This window comes from Tupaia chinensis, unplaced genomic scaffold, assembly GCF_000334495.1.
Source record: "Tupaia chinensis unplaced genomic scaffold, TupChi_1.0 Scaffold000085_1, whole genome shotgun sequence".
NCBI classification, from domain to species: Eukaryota; Metazoa; Chordata; class Mammalia; order Scandentia; family Tupaiidae; genus Tupaia; species Tupaia belangeri.
In genome coordinates this window covers 6,636,709-6,659,253 of record NW_006159547.1, presented here as the reverse complement: position 1 = coordinate 6,659,253, position 22,545 = coordinate 6,636,709, and the positions used below count along the sequence as shown (strand labels likewise).

At 36.2% G+C, this 22,545-nt stretch overlaps 1 protein-coding gene across 1 annotated transcript in view; it reads right to left on the bottom strand.

The window, feature by feature from the left end:
- Window positions 1–3,899: 3,899 nt before the first annotated feature.
- The window catches only part of OTOGL (otogelin like), a 155,511-nt gene continuing 136,865 nt past the window's right edge, over window positions 3,900–22,545 (bottom strand). Inside the window, exons 49-58 of the mRNA XM_027769725.1 lie at window positions 22,274–22,375; window positions 21,532–21,636; window positions 21,406–21,446; window positions 15,720–15,783; window positions 14,589–14,767; window positions 14,012–14,116; window positions 12,090–12,209; window positions 10,323–10,368; window positions 4,798–4,877; window positions 3,900–4,172 (exon numbers count right to left, since the gene is read on the bottom strand). Coding sequence (XP_027625526.1) covers window positions 3,972–4,172; window positions 4,798–4,877; window positions 10,323–10,368; window positions 12,090–12,209; window positions 14,012–14,116; window positions 14,589–14,767; window positions 15,720–15,783; window positions 21,406–21,446; window positions 21,532–21,636; window positions 22,274–22,375 — 1,043 coding nt within the window. The 3' untranslated portion in view covers window positions 3,900–3,971. The remainder of the gene's footprint in view (window positions 4,173–4,797; window positions 4,878–10,322; window positions 10,369–12,089; window positions 12,210–14,011; window positions 14,117–14,588; window positions 14,768–15,719; window positions 15,784–21,405; window positions 21,447–21,531; window positions 21,637–22,273; window positions 22,376–22,545) is intronic.

Sequence of the window (22,545 nt, the reverse complement as noted above, 5' to 3'; positions counted from 1 at the left end):
ATATATTGCTAGCTCTTCTTTAATATTTCTATAATTTCATGCAATCATTAATGACTTGAAAGTTTGTCTTTCCAGAGTCTTAAATAGTAGAAGTATCATTAAATTTCTGCATTTCTACAACTCTGGTAGGTGAGAAATTGTACGTCAGTGTAGACTGAATGTGAAACGTTTTTATTGAAAATATGCATGACTATCTTTTCTGTAAAAAATTCCCTATTCTGGGAACCCAGCAGTTAGTGTAATGGCTATGTCACTGGACTCCCACGTAGTCGACCACGGTTCGCGACCCAAACCCAGTGGCTTAAAACTCACGCCGGGTGTGTGTGTGTGCGTGCCCAAGATCCTGAGAAGAGAATGGAGGAGAAGGGATTGCGGCGTGACCACCCCCCCTGGGGGGTGATTTCTCGCTTTCTGTCTCTATGTCTCTGTCTGGCGAGCGCACACATCCTATAGCGAAAACCTCTCCAAAAACAAAACAAAACAAAACAAAAAAGTTCCCTATTCCTTGAAATAAGTAAAGTTTTTTTGAACTATCATGTTTGTAGCCTATTTTTCTGTTAGGTTGACAATTTCTGCCATTTGTGATTGTTTGACAACTTTTAGGTATACAAAAATTGGTATTCATCAGTGGTATGTCACAAATACTGTCTTTTTTTTTTCTTTTGACATTTTGTTGCCACAATTTGTTTTCAATTTTCTTATGGTAAAAGTTATCGATATTTTTTTAATATTTCTATAATTTCATGCAATCATTAATGACTTGAAAGTTTGTCTTTCCAGAGTCTTAAATAGTAGAAGTATCATTAAATTTCTGCATTTCTACAACTCTGGTAGGTGAGAAATTGTACGTCAGTGTAGACTGAATGTGAAACGTTTTTATTGAAAATATGCATGACTATCTTTTCTGTAAAAAATTCCCTATTCTGGGAACCCAGCAGTTAGTGTAATGGCTATGTCACTGGACTCCCACGTAGTCGACCACGGTTCGCGACCCGAACCCAGTGGCTTAAAACTCACGCCGGGTGTGTGTGTGTGTGCGTGCCCAAGATCCTGAGAAGAGAATGGAGGAGAAGGGATTGCGGCGTGACCACCCCCCCTGGGGGGTGATTTCTCGCTTTCTGTCTCTATGTCTCTGTCTGGCGAGCGCACACATCCTATAGCGAAAACCTCTCCAAAAACAAAACAAAACAAAACAAAAAAGTTCCCTATTCCTTGAAATAAGTAAAGTTTTTTTGAACTATCATGTTTGTAGCCTATTTTTCTGTTAGGTTGACAATTTCTGCCATTTGTGATTGTTTGACAACTTTTAGGTATACAAAAATTGGTATTCATCAGTGGTATGTCACAAATACTGTCTTTTTTTTTTCTTTTGACATTTTTTTGCCACAATTTGTTTTCAATTTTCTTATGATAAAAGTTATCGATATTTTCTTTATGGGCTTCTAGATATTGTGTCACAATTAAAATGACCTTTCCCACTGTAATATTTTAATGAATTTTCTATTTTCTCTTAGAACTTTTATCTTGTTCTTGAAAATTAATATCTTACTCATTTAAAACTTATCCTGATGTCATGAATCATGAATCCAAATTTCTTTGTTCAAGTGACAATCTAGCTGTCCTAACACTACTGAAAGTGCATTTGTACTCCTCTCAACTTAAGAGTCACTCTTTTCATATACTATAGTCCAATGAATTTCAGGAGTTAGTTCATTTTATCTTCGCATGGCTATTTCACACTTGCTTTCTTGCCAGACACTGGTTGCATGAGGGTGAGAACTATATTCATTTTGCCTGAGCCCCCAAGGATTAGACTAGTGTCTGACACATAGCAGGCCCTCAGTACATATTGCTGTATTTAGGGAATGCTTACAAAGTCTTAGGAGACTGTTTCCCTTTTCCCCACAAATAGTTTTAAAGATTACTTACTATTTTTAATTTAATAAATATTTTACAGAAAGGAAATAAAAATGGGTGAAAGAAAATAGAAATTATGTCCTTCTGTTTGATGTACATAACATTTGACCTTAAGTAAATTAATATATTTTAAGCAAAACATTCCACTCAATCTATATGTTAACAAAAATTTTTTAAAAAAGTAATGTTAACACCTAAGGGAAATAGCTATATTGAGCATAAACAAGAAAAATCAGTTTTTATGTACAGTAGACACTGGAACTTTTCAGATGAAATATGAATTTTTTGAGAGAAATTTTTGCTATAGGGTACATGAGCTCACTAGAGGGAGAAAAAGTAAGAAATCACCTGCTCCAGAGGAGACGGCTGCCACAATCCCTTTTTCCCCATTCTCCTCTCAGGATTTTAGACACCTACACACATGCGCCTGGCATGAGTTTCTTTCTTCTTCTTTTTTTTTTTTTTGAGAGTTTTTTTGATATAAGGTGCTTGCACTCTCCAGACAGACAGAGACAGAGAGATAGAAAGTGAGAAATCACCCCCCCCCGGGGGATGGCCACACCGCAATCCCTTCTCCTCCATTCTCCTCTCAGGATCTTGGGCACACACACACATGCGCCCAGCATGAGTTTAAGCCACCAGGTCTAAGACTCTAACCACGGTTGATTACGTGGGAGTCCAGAGACATAGCCATTATGCTAACTGCTGGTCCTGAGTTTCAAGGCGCCAGGTCTGGGACTTGAACTGTGGTTGGCCATGTGGGAGTCCAGTGCCGTAACCACTATGCCACTTTCTGGCCCCTAACTCTTTCACTCATTTCTAAGTAATTCTGGAGATATACAATATAAAGGATGTTGCAAAATTTCTGGGAAGTATGATTTTGAAATGGAAACATTAGTATGTAAAAGCTAGTCACCTAGATCAAATCTGAACCTAGCGCATTCTCCTCATCTGCTTTTAAGGGCAGCTTTATTTTCGTTCTTATTGATATTTGACTTCATTTGATACCCACAATCACACCAGGTAGGGCATTCTCTCCTTTTGACTGAAGAGGAAACTCAGACAATTATATATTAAAGGTAACAGGAATTGGGGGATTTGCAAGAACATATTCCCTGCAAATGATAAGAATCTATTGTACTTAAAAAGAGCAGCATTCTATTGTATAATTATTAATATATTCAGAAAATTTTATTTCATTCCCCTTTAGCAAAGCAGCAGCAGTAACAGCAAAATAGCAATCGACTTCAACAATATGCAAAAACATCTCAAAAATCAGATGCCAATGTAAGCAATTAAATTTAAATAATAACAACATATTTATTAGCATTTTTAATGGTATAAAAAATAAAACTCAAGATCTCCCATTTCCATTTATCAACTGATGCTATATTTCCCCATTACTTATTGGCATAACTATTAGTATATGTGTGGCATTTTAAAAACATAATGAACTTTTAATTTATTAACAATGTTAATTCTATCCAATGCAAATTAAGAATGGAAGACTGTAATGGACGCCCTATTGTATCATTCAAAATAAAAGAACATTTGACTGGAATAAAAAAGATCTTTCATTTGGGTTTTAAATAATCCTACAGTTCCATAAGCTGTCTCAAATGTTCCAATCGTTATGGCTATCCAGATGCCAGTTTTAACTCATCACATTTACCATACCAAGCAGTAGAAATTAAAGAGTACCTAAATTTGGATATCTATGGCAGATTTTGCAAATCAAAAAAATTATTACTCAGAGAAACGGAAGGAATTCTGCAAAATAATTAATGAGAATATTCCAGTCTGTACCATGTTACAATTATGTACATAATAGCATTTCAGCTGAACTTAGAACCATTTGATTCTCTAAAATAAAGTAAATAAATCTAACTTTGCCTTTGAAACTCTATACATTTTTTTCTGTCATACATATAGCCCAATGATCTGAAAAATACATTATTGTTAAACAACATAAATCTGCCCAGTGTCTAAATAGTGATAAAAGTTAGCTTCACATGACATTACAAGATTGCATATAATTCTCAGGATCCAAGAGTTTAATTCCACTGGCATGTACAGTCTATAGGTTCCTGGAGAGTATACATAATTTCAGTGCCATTTCCCGAGCAGTAGAGAGGCACGGTCAAGTTTCGCACTCCATTCTCACGGCAACACTTGCAGAATCTTAGGTGACTTTCAACGTTGATGTTATATATGGTAGCTGATGGGCATTTCCCATCACAAGATGCCACATTTACCTGTAAGGAGACACAATAAGAAAACGAGGTCTTACAGTTTTCAAAACACTGATTATCTGACTCCACTAAGTTAGGCGAGAGCAAGGCTTTCTTCTTTATAACTTCAACAATTAAGTTTTTGGATGTTGGAAGATTGTGGAGGACATAATGCTAAGTTGAAACAATGCACACAAGTTATAGGGTTGTCCATGGTGATGCCCAACATACCAACACTGACATAATTCAAAGCATCAAATACGCATGCATTACTAGACAGACATGTGACTCTAGTGAATATATTTACTTACGTCTCAGGTAGACCATAAAATTTGACAGTCAGATTTAAGGGGGTAAAGTTAGAAGTAGGATTATTTTGGCTGAGTAAAATTGCATACTTAAGATAGTATGTATTATTAAATATAGTTTGATTCAATTTTCATCTCTCTAGATTGCAATCACTTAGAACTTATTGATGCTAAAAATAATTCATACTTCTTCACAATATTTTAATATTAGAATACAGAAATATCAAAGTTAAATATCATAAATGTGCATTTTGTTAGCTTAAAAATTTATTTGTGCTATGACAATATAAGTCTGGAAAGACAAATGCTCTTTACATAATAAATTATATTTTTCTACTTACAGAGCTTTGGCTTACACAGTCTTGTTTCCTTATGACTGATTTAATGATCGTTTTCTGGCATATTCTTTCTTCTCGTTTGCCTGATAAAATATTGAATGTATTTATTTGTCAAAAGGTCCATGTAAAATTGTCTCTCTTCCATTGAATTAGATGTAAACATGTTTACATTTGAAAACAACTGAAAATGGGGGGCAGCTGGTGGTGTGGTGGTTTGGGTGCTGGATTCTCACATGGCTGACTGACCATGGTTCGAATTTGAGACCTGGTGGCTTGCTTTCTCACTTTCCCTCTCTTTTTCTTTCTGGTCAAATGTAAAATAATAATAATAATAAATAAAATTAAATAAATCTTTAAGAAAAAGAAAACAACTGAAAATTAATGTTTCTATAAAATATATTCCAGTATTGAAAAGTATTTAAGAAACCAGCAGATGGCATTATGGTTATGTCACTGGACTTCAAAGTAGTCAACCACAATTCAATTCCTGGACCCGGTGACTTAAAACACACACCAGGCACATGTGCGTGTGTGCCCAAAATCCTAAGAGGAAAATAGAGGAGAAGGGACTGCTGCATGGCCAACCCCCTGGGAGATAATCTCTTGCTTTCTGTCTGTCTCTCTGGCGAGCACATATGCCATATAGCAAAAATCAAGCACATATGCCATATAGGAAAAATCTCTCTCTTAATAAAAGGACATTTTAGCCCTACTCTTAACCTATTTTGTGTGCAGTATTTATTTTCACATTATAAAAAATTAAATTATATATTCTAGCTTTATACTTATTACTTCCATATTGTATCTTATTGTCTTAGAATAATTATCATCATAAATTTTTAAAATTCCATGTATGTTATCATGCTTACCATGCTAACATAAATATATATATATATATGTGGCATATATGTATGCTTAAAATACATCTTGGAACAAACCACAGCACATATAAGTAAATGTGTGTGTGTGTGTGTATGTATGTATGCGTGTGTGTGTGTGTGTGTGTGTGTATATATATATATATATATATAATTGATGCATAGGTATCAATTTTGAATAAAAACTGAGAAGTTTCAAACCACACTATTTTAATGGATATTAATATAGAATAATGCAAAAAGTAAATAAATTATTTATCAACCGTTTTTAAATGTATGAATAAGCCATACTTGATTTTTTGACTCTGAAATGGTTTTTTTATCATTTCAAATAAAAACACTTCGTATTCACTCATGATATATTAATATTCATTTGTGTGTGATGGATTACTTGACAATACACCCAGGAATGTATATTCAATGTTGTATATAGTGAATATAACCCCTGAATCAAGATGCAAAATACTAATGTTCTCACCTCTTTGTTAGTAACTTGCTTTGGTCATTTTAGTAAAGTCACAAAATTAATTTGCTGAGTTTCCTTGTGTGCAAAAGAGTGGAATTATATCATGAATTTTCAAACGAGTTTAGCCATAAAAATCTAATTTAAAATAAAAGCTTATATGTATCCCAACATGTAAAGTAGATAAAACTTCAGCTATTTGGTTGAAGAGCTGGATAGCTAAGATTGCCTGAAATTAAATAGTCCTGGTCAAGGTGATCCATGACCTCCAAATTGTTCAATTCAAATGTCACATCTCAGTTCTCGTGCTCCTTGCCTCCTCAGCAGTATCTGACTGTCCTCCTTACCACACTTTCCACACTTGGCTTCCAGAGCTCATCCACAGAGGTTTGGGTCTTTTCTCACTCACGCCCTCTCCTCAGTCTCTTAGGCTGGTCGTTTCTCTTTACCCTGACCTCCCACCTGTAGTGTGACCTCAGGCTCAGAGCTGTTGGTAGAGTAGAGGCCATCATGTACTGGGTGGTGCTTTCAGTCAGTAATTACTTCATCAGCCTTTCTACTCTGATGTAAGTAAAAGAATAAAGAACGGTCAAGAGAGAAATCAACTTTCCAGGACCTATGAGGTATTTCACTCTCTTTTTTCTACCATATACCTTTCACTCCCTGTCCTTTAGCCAGATTTTGCTGTTCCCTCTGCATTAAATCCTCTTCACTATCTGCCCGGCCTCCCAAGGACACTCAGTCTCTACTCAAATGATACCTCCTTTCTAAACGGTTGATGAACGAAGGCATCCTTTAACCCCACTCCCCAACACACTCACTATCCCTTTAATTCTTGTACTTTTTTTTTGTACCACTTGTCTCTACCTAACAAATTAATATATATTTATGTGTTTAGTATTTCTTCCTCTTCTTGATAATAAGCACTAGCCATGCAGATACTGTTGCATTTCATTATTACAGTCCCAATGTCTAAAATGGTATCTAACCATGTTATTGAGTATAGGCATCCAATAAAAACCTATTTGAGGGACCAGCAGTTAGCGTAATGGCTATGTCGCTGGACTCCCATGTAGTTGACCGTGGTTCACGTCCCAGACCCAGTGGCTTAAAACTCACACCAGGCGCATGTGTGTGCATGCCCAAGATCCCAAGAGGAGAATAGAGGAGAAGGGATTGCGGCATAGCCATCCCCACTAGGGGGTGATTTCTCGCTTTCTGTCTCTCTGTCTCTCTCTGTCTGTCTGGCGAGTGCACGCGCCCTATAGCAAAAAAAAAAAAAAATCTCTCCCAAATTCCTATTTGATAAGTTACTTCTTTCAACAAATGAAACTGGGACAACATTAATTTATTTTCAGTTAGCTAAGTTTGTACCACGAAACATTTCCAATTCATTCTTCTACTTTATTGTAATTTATTTTGCTTAGCATAGGGTCTGTGATAGTAACCAACCTCCACAATCTCTGCAAAATAGACTCGTCACCCAAAATCAGACCACAGACAAGAGTTCTCTAATGTCAAAACAGAAACTACTTCATGAGTCCTTACATATCAGATGAGAGGAACTGAAGTGGCTTGTTATTGTTCTGTATCTTCGAAGAATTTGGCCGAGTTGAAATTCCTGGCTCAGGCCCTAAGCAGACTTAAGTGCATTACTGACTGGTGTGATCCACTTCTCTGAACTTTCAACTCCTCACCTGCAGTTGAAACCATACCTACCTCCCAGGCTGCGGTGAGGATTAGCTCTGATCCTAAGTGCAGTGGACTCGATAGAATGATAGAATGGCAATGTGTGGTGGGCAATAAATGGTAGCTCATTATGAAGCACACGGATCTTCCCCTGTGTCCTCAGATACATAAATGTAATCACTTCTCTGATCATTAACAGAAGTCAGGTAACAGAAGCCAGGGTCTGAACACAGCCATGTAACTATTCCTGCCTCTCAGGTGTGAAGGAGTCTAGACTCCAAGGAAGTAGAAGGAAAGACAAGTGAGATCATAAAAATATAAACTTCCTCGGATTCTAGAGCAAAATTTCTTCAAGTTCCTGATATAAAACTACTTGATACACATTAGTTTACATTTGATTCAGAGAATACTAATTGAAAAGTTGCTTCTTTCTTTCATTTTTTTTTTTAGAGAGGTTTTTGTTATAGGGCATGTGCGCTTGCCAGAAAGACAGGGACAGAGAGATAGAAAGCAAGAAATCATGCCCCAGGGAGGATGGCCACACCACAATTCCTTCTCCATTCTCCTCTTAGGGTCTTGGGCATGCACACACGCACACCCAGCATGAGTTTAAGCCACCAGGTCCGGGACTTGAACCATGGTCTACTACATGGGAGTTCAGTGACATAGCCATTATACTAACTGCTGGTCCCAAAAGTTGCTTATTTCTAATGAACAGAAAAATTTTACTTCATGTGTGCTAAGAGTCCCAGTAATTAAAGTGCACAAATATGTTATATTATCTACAAAAGTTCCCGCTGTATGATGGTCATGCGTTGAACTGTCACTTCAGAAAACTTCCTGTGTCCTTTAGATTGTGACCTTATTTGAAGACAAGATTTTTGCAGAGGCAATCGAGGGAAAACTGAATTAAGTAGGCCCTAATCTGAGTGGTGTCTTTATGAAAAGGGGACGTCTGGAGGCAGATACACACAGGGAGAGCACCATGTAAACGTGAGCATGGCCTTGTGCAAGCTAAGGAGAGCAGCCTGCAGCACAATGTTCCCACACAGCCGTCCAAAGAAGCCAATCCTACTGACACCATACTATGGCAGTATTAACTTGTACTACGTTATATACCTTTTCCAAAAGCTTCTGTAAAGAATTTTTAAATTAATATTTATGCCAAGTTCCATAAAACTTCTATTTTTTTATATCGACAAAAATTCATAACCAGTTCGGAAAGAAAAATGGTTACTTAAAATCATTCAGAATCAGAGCCAGCATTATGCACTATGGTTAAACACTGTACAGAGGAAACCAGATTCTACATGGCTGACTGGGTTCAAACCTTGGCCCCAACACACAATGCACATGTGTGCCCAGAAGATTGGTGGGATGGAGAATTGGAGGAAAAAGGATTGCAATTATTGAAATAATTGTGGAAATGAATACACATAGGATATAAAAATGTATTTCCTATGTGTATTGTACATACCCATAGACTGGTTCAGATGGGTTTGGGAGAATCTATGCTTCATACGTCTTTATTGGGGCTCATAATGCCATTGTCATAGTGACCTACTTAACTTTGTAGAGTTCAGTACGGCCCACGTGCATTTGGACCATAAGGCACTTTTTATTTTTTTTTTGGGGGGGGGAGTGGAGAGGCTTTTCTTGCAATAGGACACATGTGCTGACCAGAAAGAGAGAGACAGAGAGATGGAAAGTGAGAAATCACCCCTCAGGGGGATGGCCACGCCGCAATCCCTTCTCCTCCATTCTCCTCTTGGGATCTTGGGAACGCACGCACATGCATCCGGTGTGAGTTTAAGCCTGCAGGTCCAGGACTCGAACTGCGGTTGACTACATGGGATTCCAGTGACATAGCCATTACACTAACTGCTGGTCCCTCCATAGGGTACTTTTAACCATAAACCTATTGAACTCTTGTGCAATACTTTTTGGGAAATGCCACAATAAAAAAAAATTAATAAAAAAACTTTAATTTATAAATTAAAATTAATCTAAATCAAAACACTTTACTCATATTCCAGTAAATAAAATTACAAAGTTATCAACCACATGACATTATTTAAAATCTTTAAATAACATACTTTGTTATATTTGTTTCCCAGGCCAGCAGGTGGCATAGTGGTTAAGGCCCTGTTCTCCCACATCACTGACCACAGTCTGAGTCCAGGACTTGGTGGCTTGATAATCACATCAGGAGTGTGTGTGTGTGTGTGTGTGTGTGCCCCAAATCCCAGGAGAATGGAGGAGAAGGGATTGCATGGCCATGCCTCCCTGGTAGGTGATTTCCCAGTTTCCTTCTCATTGTCTCTCTGTCTCTCTCCCCTCTAGCGAGTACATGTGCCCTATGGAAATAAAATAAATAAATACAACTTTTAAAAAAGTCTATACATCGCAGAAATTGAATTTTATGAGAAAAACCATAATCACCATGAGCAATTAAAACTAACTTATCAAGTCAATACCTGTATTAAGTCCTTACTTACAGATTTTGCAACAGTCTTCATTATATAACTTTACAATCCCTTCATTCTAGGAAGAGAGAAAAGAAATACAGTTCAAAAACATTGTTATCCAGTTTCTATTTGACTAGAAATAGAAAACTAACTTTCCCAATACTTTAATTAAATATCACAAAATCTTTATAGGAAAATTATTAGAATTTAAGAATTTCTATTAAGAATTTCTTTGTTTTTAAAATTAGGAGCAGATAGTCCATTTAAAATTAAAGTGTATAGAAAGATTACTTAAAAGAACACTTTTTATATGCCACAAAATATGTTCTAACAAAACAAAGTAACATTAGCTGTTCTAGTAACAAACTATAGAAATGATTCCTGAGAATATAGTCTTAATAACAGCTATTCAAAATAGGGGCCATTATATATTTTTAACTCTTTGAAAAATCGAAACCACTCAATTAGAGTAGATTGAATTTCTAAATATAATTGAATTTTAAAGTGGCAAGTCTTTTTCTTTAATATTTTTAACTCCTGGAAATCATCTAAGTACTCTATTAGATTAGACTGAGTGTCTAAATATAAACTTAATGTCAAAATGGCATATCTTTTTCTTTATATCTTATTACTCAAATATTTTAAACTATTATTTGAAAATTATTATTTTAAAAAGTCTCCATTTCATGATGGCTCTTGTCTAAGGCTAAATTAGTAAAGCTTTATTGATTCATTTTCAGAATTCTTAACAGTTTTGTTAACTGCTTTAGTAACTTGGCAACTGCAATCCAAATTAAATAACTTCCTCTATAAAAATGAGTCTGTGAAATAAGCTAAAATTCTGTAACTCTAGTACATGTCACAAGCCATCATCATTTAAAAGATAAATGTTTAAAATATCAATAAGCCTATTTCGCTACATGACAGAACAAAACTCCTTTTTCATTAGGAATTATTATTGCCTAAATAAAACTACAAAGAATGTTTTTAATTGTATCGTTTTCAAAAATTTATTCTTGGAATAGTCTCATCTCTGAGAAAATAGGGAATTGAAAGAAGAAAACTAAAGATCAACAGAGATGTGACCTGTGCTGAGTTCTCCAGAGGCTGTGCTCAGCATAGTCAAAGTGAATGACGCCTAGGCCGGCATGCATTAAAGATGAAGGACAGGACCAGCGGTTATGTCGGGGAGTCCCACATAGTTAATCATTGTTAGAGTCCCAGACTCGGTGTCTTAAACTCATGCCAGGCATATGTGCGGGTGTGCCCAAAATCCTGAGAGAACGGAGGAGAAGTAACTGCGGCATGGCCATCCTATCTGGGGCATGATTTCTTGTTTTCTGTCTCTGCTTCATTCTGTGTCTCCAGCAAGCACACATGCCCTATAGCAAAAATCTCTCTCTCAAGGAAAAAAAAAAAAAAAAAAGGTGAATGACATCATAACTATGACTGTTTAAAAAAGAAATTGGCCAAGCTATGATTGATTAGCTTACTAATCTATATTCAATGGGAGGTTAGATCTGCTGACTGGATGGTTTTACAGTAATCCTTGGATTACAAATAAAACCCAGATACAGTAAAGTGTCCATTCAGAGAGAGTCAGAATTATCTGAAACACCATATATAAGTCAAAATAACAAACTGAGGAAATGAAATAGAGGGGTTTTTTAGCATAAAAATAAATCATTCACCATAATAAAAAAGCAACAATTAAAATATAACTTTGGAAAACATAATTATGTATACTCTCTAAATTTATCTAATAGTACATTTTCTTAGATATAACAACATACTAACCATTTTGCACTCAGTCTCATTAAATGGGGGACAGACCACACTGTAGTTCAGAATCATTGCCCCTTCATCAGTCTTAACACATTCGTATGAGGTGCAATTATAGTGCCATGTACTCCCTACCTAAAAGTGAAATAGAAAGTTATTGTTTTGCATATTAAAGTCTGCTATATTTCTTCACTCCCCTCCTTTTTTAGGTTTTTGTAATAGGTCATATGTACTTCCCAGAGACAGACAAGAGTGACAGAGAGACAGGGAAAGTGAGAAATCACCCCAAGGAGGAGTGGCCATGCCACTTCTCTTCTCCTCTGTCCTCCTCTCAGGATTTTGGGTGCGCGTGCGCGCGCGCGCACACACACACACACACACACACACACAGAGTGTTTTTCAAGCTGCTGGGTCCGGGACTCACACTACTGAATCAGCTATGTAGGATCTAGCACTTCAACCACCACAATACCTGCTGGCCCAAAGTCTTCTATATTCTTTAAATGGAGTATTTTCTATCCTACTGAGTCAAAAGTCAAATTAAGATGCAGAGATCTTCTTAGGACATAAACGTTCCATCTGAAAATATCTCCAATGGGGTTTAAAATCCACGTATAGGCATTGTGCGTGTTTATGTTTGGTTTCATACTCAAACTGAGATTTAAATGTGAAATAAGGTAATTAAGATAAAACAAACAAGTATCTGTTTCTACTGCAAAATTTATTAGATAAGTTGGTCAGATGTCAAAGGTCTTGTACTATTTCCTCACTAATTATAAAACAACAAACCATATTACTTACACAGCTCCTTTCTTGAGATTTGTTTATTCTTCCTTCTACTCCCTATCACCAAAAATATGTTCATATATTTGAATACTGCTTACTGACTTATTGTGCTTCATTTATATACTTTATGGTTAAAGCTTAGTCCTACTTTTTTAATAAATATCCAAATATAACAAGTCTTTGTCACATTCCTGATTTCAGAATTCCTATTTAAAAATAAAGTCAGTTGAAATAATTATTGGACTATAATTCTTGATCTATATTTTGTTTTATAACCCACCTTTATTTATTTATTTATTTATTTATTTATTTATTTATTTATTTATTTATTTGGAGAAGTTTTTGCTATAGGGTACATGTGCTCACCAGAAAGACAGAGAGACAGAAAGCAAGAAATCACCTCCCAGGGGGGATGGCCACGCTGCAATCCCTTCTCCTCCATTCTCCTCTTGGGATCTTGGGCATGCAAGCACACGCACCTGGCATGAGTTTAAGCAACTGGGGTCCAGGACTTGAACCATGGTCAACTACATGGGAGTCCAACAACATAGCCATTATGCCAACTGCTGGTCCACCTTAACCCACCTTTTAAATAATAATCAAACTCTGGCTTAAAGACTCCCTTAGACCAGAAAAGAATTTTGATAAATTTGATTACTTTCTTATCTCTAAATTCTATCTTAATTTAAGAGTAGATTCAAGTCCTCTATAAACCTCAGTTAGGCAGATATGTGAATCCATTTGTTAGACAAAAAATATTCACATTCAAAAACAGTAATATATTTATCTGAAATCCAAAATTTGCTGTTCAATAAAAATATTGTTCTTTTCCTTTGAATGATTAAAAATCAGTGCTCCCCAAAGCCCATTCGGAGAAAAAGTGAGGCTCTACGATAAAATAAGTTTGAGAAACAAGTTAAACAAGTTTCTTCACAATAGAAATTGTCAGATGCCTTGAAATGTTACAAATGTAACTGTGTCTTATGTATTTTAAGTGTACTGTGTTTATTTTACATATTAGGGTGTGTGTATGAAAGGGAGGGAAAGAGAGAGATTTTTCAAGCTTCTTTGACTCAAGAATGCTTTCTTCAGAAAGTAACACAGACAACTATCCTCCAAAGAACACATTTTAGGAAACAGAGAATCCATACCTTATATATGAATGATGTTCCATTTTCCATATAAAACTTGCAGGACACATTTTTGCAGGTACCACAACAATCAAAATCACTTGGGGATGGAGTGTATGCCTGGTGCTGCATATAATGGTAGTACATTGCATTAGCCATACTACAATGCCGGTATTTTTCTTGAATTAATTCTAAAGGTACTTCCCAACATAATTCTATGCTTTTTCTGAACACCTATTCAAATTTGTAAGGTAGAATTTGAGGACCTTCAAATAATAACTGAGTTATATAGCTACATTAGAGGCAAAGTAGAATGTTAAGCTTTTTATCTAACAGCCAAGATTTATTAAGCAGGAGCAACAGCCTCAGGTCAAGCCAGCTGACAAGCTGTAAATTAGACCTCCTAAAGCTCAAGGTCATGCATGGGAAATCGAAAATATGCATTAGATAGCTATATTACATAATAATATATTGTTCAAGAACTATTCAAGTATGTATTTTTAACTCATAGAGTCCACTAGTTCAAATTCTGTAGCTGCCATTCAGATTCATTGACTCTCACCAGAATGACTTAGGACAAATCCTTAGAAATACTTACAATATCACATTCTTTTGAACAATTCACCACTGTAAAGTTCAGAGTGTGAAAGCCTGTATGGTTATCTTTTTCTTCTAGACACTCTGTTGTATGACAAAAGTCCCCTTCCAAATACTTTATCATAGATTGTCCAGGATTTAATACTGATACTTCTTGAAATACACACACATCATCCTTTTCTAATAGGAAAAATAATCAACAAAAAAAGTTGAGTTTTTTACTAATTGATAGATGCAACTTATATTTATAGTTACATAAATGTATTTAAGTCTATGTTTTCATTGTGAAATGCCAATTTTTCAAAACCAGTCAAGATCTTCACCTTTTATATTATTAATAGCCCAAAACTTTACTTAGTAAGGAATATAGAACATTTATTCCTTAATATACAATACAAAATTGATCCATAAAAATCAACTGCTGTTTACTGTTTGAACTTCCTCCAAAAGCTGCTTGTGAACATGGGATCTTAGGGATGCATGACCACTATTGGAGGTGAATGTGGATGGAGGCAAAGCTCTTCATGATGGGAGCACACAAGATTTCATGGACTTTAGTTATTATCTTGAAAAACAAGTTTCCATCTTTCTTGTGTTGCAAAATAAATAGTCATGTACAAGTATATCCTATTTTCTGTTATGGTTCTCCAACATTATTCTTAAAGCTTCCTCTCATATAGAATATAAAAATGTCAAAGCTATGATCAAAAGTGTTTTTTCTTGTAGCCTATGAACTCTTAAACATGAAAATATGTTATTTAATAGAACAATCAACTTTATTTTTGTAATGTTAATATCAACAATAATACAATGGGAAAAAAATTCTAGCACTTTCATAGTGTCTATTTTTTAATTAAATATTTTCATATTAAGGAAAGTCCTAGCACTAACTGAAATTCTATGTCACCTCTGAAGGTCATACTCATTTTTCTGTCCTACTCTCAAATTTCTCAGAACATTTCTAGATATTACAGAAGAGCAAAATAAAAAAAAATGATACATTTTCATACTCAAGTACTAGTGGATGATGTAAATTGTGTAACATATTTCAAAGAAAGTAATTTTTAGTTTATTAATAGTTAAAAACAGATAATATACATTACAATTTAGTAATTTCAAAAAACATAGTTACCACAGATATACTGTACACACCCACAGTCACTCTGAAAGTTATGGTCGATTGTAATAAATTCTCCCTGTTAGAAAGATATTATTATTACATGACTTATGTAGATTACATGACATTGTAAAATACACATGTGCGCGCGCACACACACACACACACACGTATAACTTCTCTGCCACATAGCCAGACATATGGCAGGTACTTAATAAATATTTAATAGTGAATAGTCTTAGGTTAATTAACTCAGTGGTCATCTAATTACTACCCATGAGGGGGAAAAAACACACAAAACATAAAGTGATCGTAGGTTTCTCTGTCTCTCTAAACTTCAACTCTCTCATCTACCATACTGAGTGAATGAAAGTGGGTAAAGTGATGCTTAACTTTCATATGATACTTTGGGGACCTGCCATGGTGGCCATGCTGCTACAACACTGTGCCCACAGGCTGGGACCACACTGGAAGCCCAGGTTTAACTGACAGTCTGACATAAAGGCTGGGCATGATGGCATGCGCCTGTAATCCCAGTGACTCATGGGAACTGAGGCATAATGATCCCAAGGTCAAGGCTGGCGTGGGCAACATAGTGAGACCCTGTCTTATGAAAGAAGAGCCTAGCATTGTAGTATACCACTACAGTACCAGCTGGGAAGCTGAGACAGGAGGACGGTGATAGAACAAGACTCTGTCTTTTAAAATATTTACATTGTTTGATTCTGAGCTTCCAGGGGCAAAGATAACACCTGCCAACCCTGAGAACAGCCCTTCCTGGAAATGCTCATGATCTGCTCTGTGGAGGTGGTCCAAGGCCCTGCTGTCTGAATCTGTGCAGGGCTGCCACAGCAGAGAGCACGAACGGAAGAGGGTAGTGGTTAAGAGCAGAGCAGAATACCACAAGTGAGACTGCCTTTGTGCCAATCCTGGCTGTGCTACCTACAAGCTCTGGGACCTAGGGCACCTTACTTAACCAATTTACTTCTCACTCTCTCATCTGTAAAGTGGGGATAAGAATACTGCTTACCTCTCAGGACTGTTGAGAGAAATAATGAACTAATCTGCACAAAGAACTTAGAATAGGGCTGATACACAGAAAGTACGACCTCAGCTGTTAGTAAACACTGTTGTCTTGACAGATGCTCCAACTCTGCCGTATTGCCCTATTGTGCTTTCCTCCAGGCAAGCACAAGCCTCGGCCTAAAGTTTCAGAAACTGTATTTTAAGTATCAACTTTTCCTGGGTTCATTTAATTTTTATATGACATCAGTAATAAAAATGAATTTAATTCCTGGCCTAAAGAAATGATTCAAAGAAATTCATAGTAATATACAAAAGGTACTTTTTCCCACTAGCTAATAAAATCTTACTTTTTATAGTGTCTTCTAAGTTGTAAAGTATAATGGTTTCATAAACATTAACTCACTTTATATTTTAGAACTTTCATTATTAGGCAATTCCAATGAAACTAGAAATAAAATGTTAGGCTAATGGACTTTAAAAATAATAATAACTTAAATTTCCCCAGTGCATCATCTACTCCAAAGATGAAAGAAGGAGGCATTAGGCTCACACTAACTCTTATAGGCCACTCATACCCATTTTTTTAATAGTTTAAGTCATAACACTCACTCTTCCTCTCATGTTTAGACTTAAGTCTTTTGTTCTTGGCTTTTATACTTACTGCTTTGAGATCTTAACCACTTGTCATAAGTTCTCAATTTCACTTAGAGGAAATTTCTTTGTGATTTCCCTACCAGTAGTTAATATCACAGGAAATAGGATATTTATTTTCACTCCCAAGTCAGCAGCAAAAGCACTTAACCTGTCACCATTTTCGGCCATGGGCAACAGTGCTGTATGAACGGCGGAGGACAAGTTTTTGTGTGGATATGTCTTCATTTTTCCTGAGAGGATAACTAGGAGTGGAAATGCTGGGTCACATAGTAACTGTAGGTGTCACTTTTCGAGCAATTGCCAGTTGTTATGAAAAGCTGTTGCATGCTTTACATTGCCACCTGCAGTGTCTGAAGGCTCCAATTTCTACACAACCTTGCTGATGAGGTAATTTCTGTCTTTTTAATGGTTATGAGGTAGGAAGTCATTGTACTTTTGATTTATATTTAACTGATAACTAATCAAGCTAAGCATCTGTTCATAGGCTATTGCTAACATGCACATCTTATTTGAATAAATGTCTAAGTGTAACCATGCAATACAATATTATTTAACAATAAAAAGGAATGAAGTAGTGATATATGAAATATAGATGAACCATTAAAACCTTATTCTGGTGAAAAGAGTTAGACACACACACACACGCACACACAAAATATGTGCTCTATGAGGGGACTTCAAAAAGTTTATGAATAATGAAATAAAAGTTTATGAATAAATGAAATAAAAGTTTATTTTGCTGCAAACAACATTTTAAATCCATACATAGTTTTTTTTTCATAATATACAATTTCCATGAACTTTCTGAAGGCCCCTTATATGATTTCCTTTATGTGAACTACCCAGAAAAGGAAAATCTATAGAGACAGAGGTAAACAGTGATTTCTGAAGGCTAGGAAGTTTAGAGGGAAATGAGGAGTGAGTGCTTATAGATACAGGGTTTCTTCTTTCAGTGTGTTATAAAATTGCTTGAGTTGATGACAATTCTGTGAATATATTAAAAATAATATTTCAATGAACCCATTAATAAAGATACTGTGAAGCCTAACTTCCTCTCTAAGTTGAAATGTATTTGCTCTCTACATGAATAAACTAATGTAATATTTAAAATGTATCACCTTTACAAAATACTGCCTAAATCACTGAAGCAAACATTAGCCACCATTCAGAATGAGTACTCAGAAGCAATGGTCGAGGTCCATGTGTGTAGAAGCACAAATGCTAAACCCTCATGCAGAGTGTTATGTATCTTTGGATACGGTGGCAAAGGACATTGAAGCTATCAGTTCAATATTCTTACGTCCTATGTGCCTAGTACAGTGCTAATACATAATACAATAAGCACTCAATAAATGTTTAGAATATTGAATGTCAAAACTTGATTCATAATTAATAATCAGACATTCAGAGCTGAGAGAGAGATAAGTGATTGGGCCAATATCTAGCACAAACGCTGGGAAAGGAGAACACAGGAAAGAGGAAGAGGAAAATAGCAGAAGCACCTAGAAAACAGCAGAGGTAGGGTAACAACTAGACCAAGATTAATAAGTGAGCATAGAGGCTTCTACCCAAAGCTTTAAATTGTCTCAAAACACAAGAGGCTTTAAATTACATGGGAGGATGGACTAAGTTTTACATCATATGAAAGTTATTGAAATGCATCAAGACACTATATACCTCTTCTGGATCAGTGAAAGAGCTTTGAATAAAGCTGGTTACAAAAATAATATTCTGAGCTGCTCCCCAGCCAGGAGTGTTTGTCCAAAGATGCAGTACTCTTGAACTCTTGTTGTTCAATGCTCACAATCTTCAGGCTTTACAGATATGTCTCTGTCTGTCTCTCTCTCTCTCACACACACACGCACACACACACACACACACACACACACACACACACAGCACTTGCTCAGTATGCTGCAAAGGGCAAGTCTTTCATTTCTGCTCTCCTGAATTCAACTTCTCTTACATACAGACCTCACTAAAGCCAAGGTCCTCATTCTTGAAGGGCTATACCAGTCTCTGTCATGTCCTGCCCTCTAATGTTTTACTGCCCATATCCATCTATGCAGAAGTAGTAATATCTTCTCCATCAAATACCATTCCCATCCTAATTCTCTTCTTAGGAAGAACATTTTCCATTTCCTATTATATTAAATCTGCGCTGAGCTCCTCTTGATAGAAAACTTAGATAAAGCTTTAATATTCTATGTAAATCACAGATAACTTATCATTGGAGCAAATATATTAATGCTTTTTAAATAAAGCAATGGCATCCTAAGAGGGGTTCTTTTACTTCTAAAACATGCCTCATTTGTTCCCCAGAATATAGCTTTGAACTGGAGTCTAAATAAACTCCCTAAAAATACACCTTGTGTGGGACCAGCAGTTGGCATGGTGGCTAAGTCGCTGGATTCCCATGTAGTCGGCCACGGTTGGAGTCCCAGACCGAGTGACTTAAACTCACGATGGGTGCAAATGTGCGTGCATGGGCGCATGTGAGTGCATGCCCAAGATCCTGAAAGGAGGATGGAGGAAAGGGGATTGCAGCGTGGCCATCCTACCTAGATGGTGATTTCTTGCTTTCTGTCTCTTTCTGTCTTTCTGGCGAGTACACACGCCCTAAAACAAAACCTCTCAAAAAAAGAATTTAAAAAAATACACTGGTGAGACCAGCAGATGGTGTAATGGTTACGTCATTAGACTCCCACATAGTCAACCATAGTTCGAGTCCTGGACTTGGAGGCTTAAAATTCATGCCAGGCATGTGTATCAAGAGGTGTATAGTGAAGAAGGGATTGTAGCATGGCCATCCCCCCGAGGATGATCTTTCACTTTTTGTCTCTCTCTCTCTCTCTCTCTGGTGAGCACATATGCCCTATATCAAAATTCTTTCTAAAAACAAACTCACAAAGAAAACCTTGTTTGAGAAGGTAAAGAAAACAAAAAAAGAAAGATTTGTAAAACACAATGGGATGTATCTAATGGTTACATAAGTGACAGCAGAGTTATCATTATTTAGAAATTAAATCTTTGATATTTTCCCAGGGTCTATATAGTCATAGATCACTCTTTTTTAATTCCTAGTGGAGAACATATGTGCACACCTGTGCACATGCATATAAGAAAGAAAAAGAGCAACCTCAACCCTGCTGAGCAACCTCAACAGGGTTTCAATACACCGTGGTCCATTTCCCCCAGTCTTCCAGCTCATCAGGACCTTGGGCACATGTATGCTCCCAAATCCAAGAGCATGTTTTTAAGCCAGTCAGGGAGTTCAAACCCAAGTTTGGCCATGTGGTTTTCAGCACTGCAGTTTGGTTTGCTACTGACTGTACTGCCAGTCTAGGCCCATGAATAACTTAAAAAGGCATAGGTTGGGACCAGCAGATGACATAATGATTACATCATGGGACTCCCACGTAGTTGACTGTGGTTCAAGTCATGGACATGGTGGCTTAAAATACACCGTATGCGTGCATGTCTAAAATCCTGAGAGGAAAATGTAGGAAAAGAGACTGCAGCATGGCCACCCCCCAGACGGTGATTACTCACTTTCTGTCTCTATCTCTCGCTGTCTTTCTGGCAAGCACATGTGCCCTATAGCAAAAAAACTCTCTTAAAAATTTTTAAAAAGCATAGGCAATTAGCTACATGTATATATATCCCCTCATTCTGTACAACAAATGTATGAGTTTGCTTTCTTAAAGAACTATTTGATACATATTTAAATATTAAAGTAATATTTTTAATGTTCTGCTCCAGTTTAAGACCAGTGAATTTAAGTAGATATCAGACTAGTAGATTTAGTCACCAGTTAAAGAAAAATATATTGCACTTTCCTATCTCAAGTAAAATATAACAGGCTAACTATTCCCTAATACCAGAGTACATTATTTTAATCTACTTCAGTACAATTTAATGAGAATAATTCCATTAACTCTGAGAACAATTACAAAATAAGAAAGTTAAAGGAAGAATAAATTGATATAAATAATAGGACAATTAAAATATGTGTTCTTACCACTTCACAAGTTGGCATAACAAGGTTTTCACAGTTACATTCTAAAAGGCAAAAGTAAACATATTTACATTAATCAAAACACACTAACTTATTTTAATAAAACTTTAAAATATAAAAATTAATTACCACAATGCCATATTGGACAACATTGACCAGATACATTTTCTTTCACAAGATCCATATCTTCTGCACAGTTGAGTAGTGGCACAGGACAGAGATTTGGCTCACAAACTGAAAGGAAAAATTTATATGAAAAAAGGTAATTTAAATTTAAGCTATAATTTTCATTACCTACTATTTAGTTCCTGTAATTTCTGATGTAATGCATGGACTCATAGATCTCGAGAACTGCCTTTCCCACCAGCCAACTGTCATGTGTTACAGAGGGCAGAACCAATGACTCATAAGAAGGTCCAGCAACAGCAGCAGTACTAGGACAGCCCAGTAAGTGGAGTCCTGTGGGGTCTGTGTAACAGCACAACTAAGATGCATTTGGCTTCTTAAATGGAATATATCTAAATTCTTCTTTCTTCTTTCTTCTTCCTTCTTCTTCTTTCTTCTTCTTCTTCTTCTTCTTTCTTCTTCTTCTTTTTTTTTTTTTTTTAGATTTTTGGCAAAGGGAGTGGAGACAGAGAAAGAGAGTGGGAAAATGAGAAATCACCCCCCGGGGTGATGACCACACTGCAATCCGTTCTCCTCCATTTACATGGGACTTTAGGCATGTGTGCACATGCACGAGGCATAATTTTCAAGCTGCCAAGTCCAGCATTTGAGAGGCAGTCTGCCATGTAGGAGTCCAGCACTTTAACCACCATGCCACCTACTGGCCCCATATCTAAATACTTTAATTAATTTAAAACACACTTACCACAATAATACCAAGGACAACAGAAGTGTGTGGTATTAAGATCCACTGTGAGAAATTCCCCATCAGTACATAGTGGAATAGGTTCAGTGCACGGTTCACAAACTAAAGGTGAAACAAAAAGCCAAAAGTCACAGCTGAGCTAAAACAAATTTGTTATTAGTTCAGATTATCACACACAAATCCACAAATCAAATCAAAATAAAATATATCACAGTTAATGAGAAACAAAAAAATATAAGGAATATCACCTTATCTGGTCATAAAAACAATGA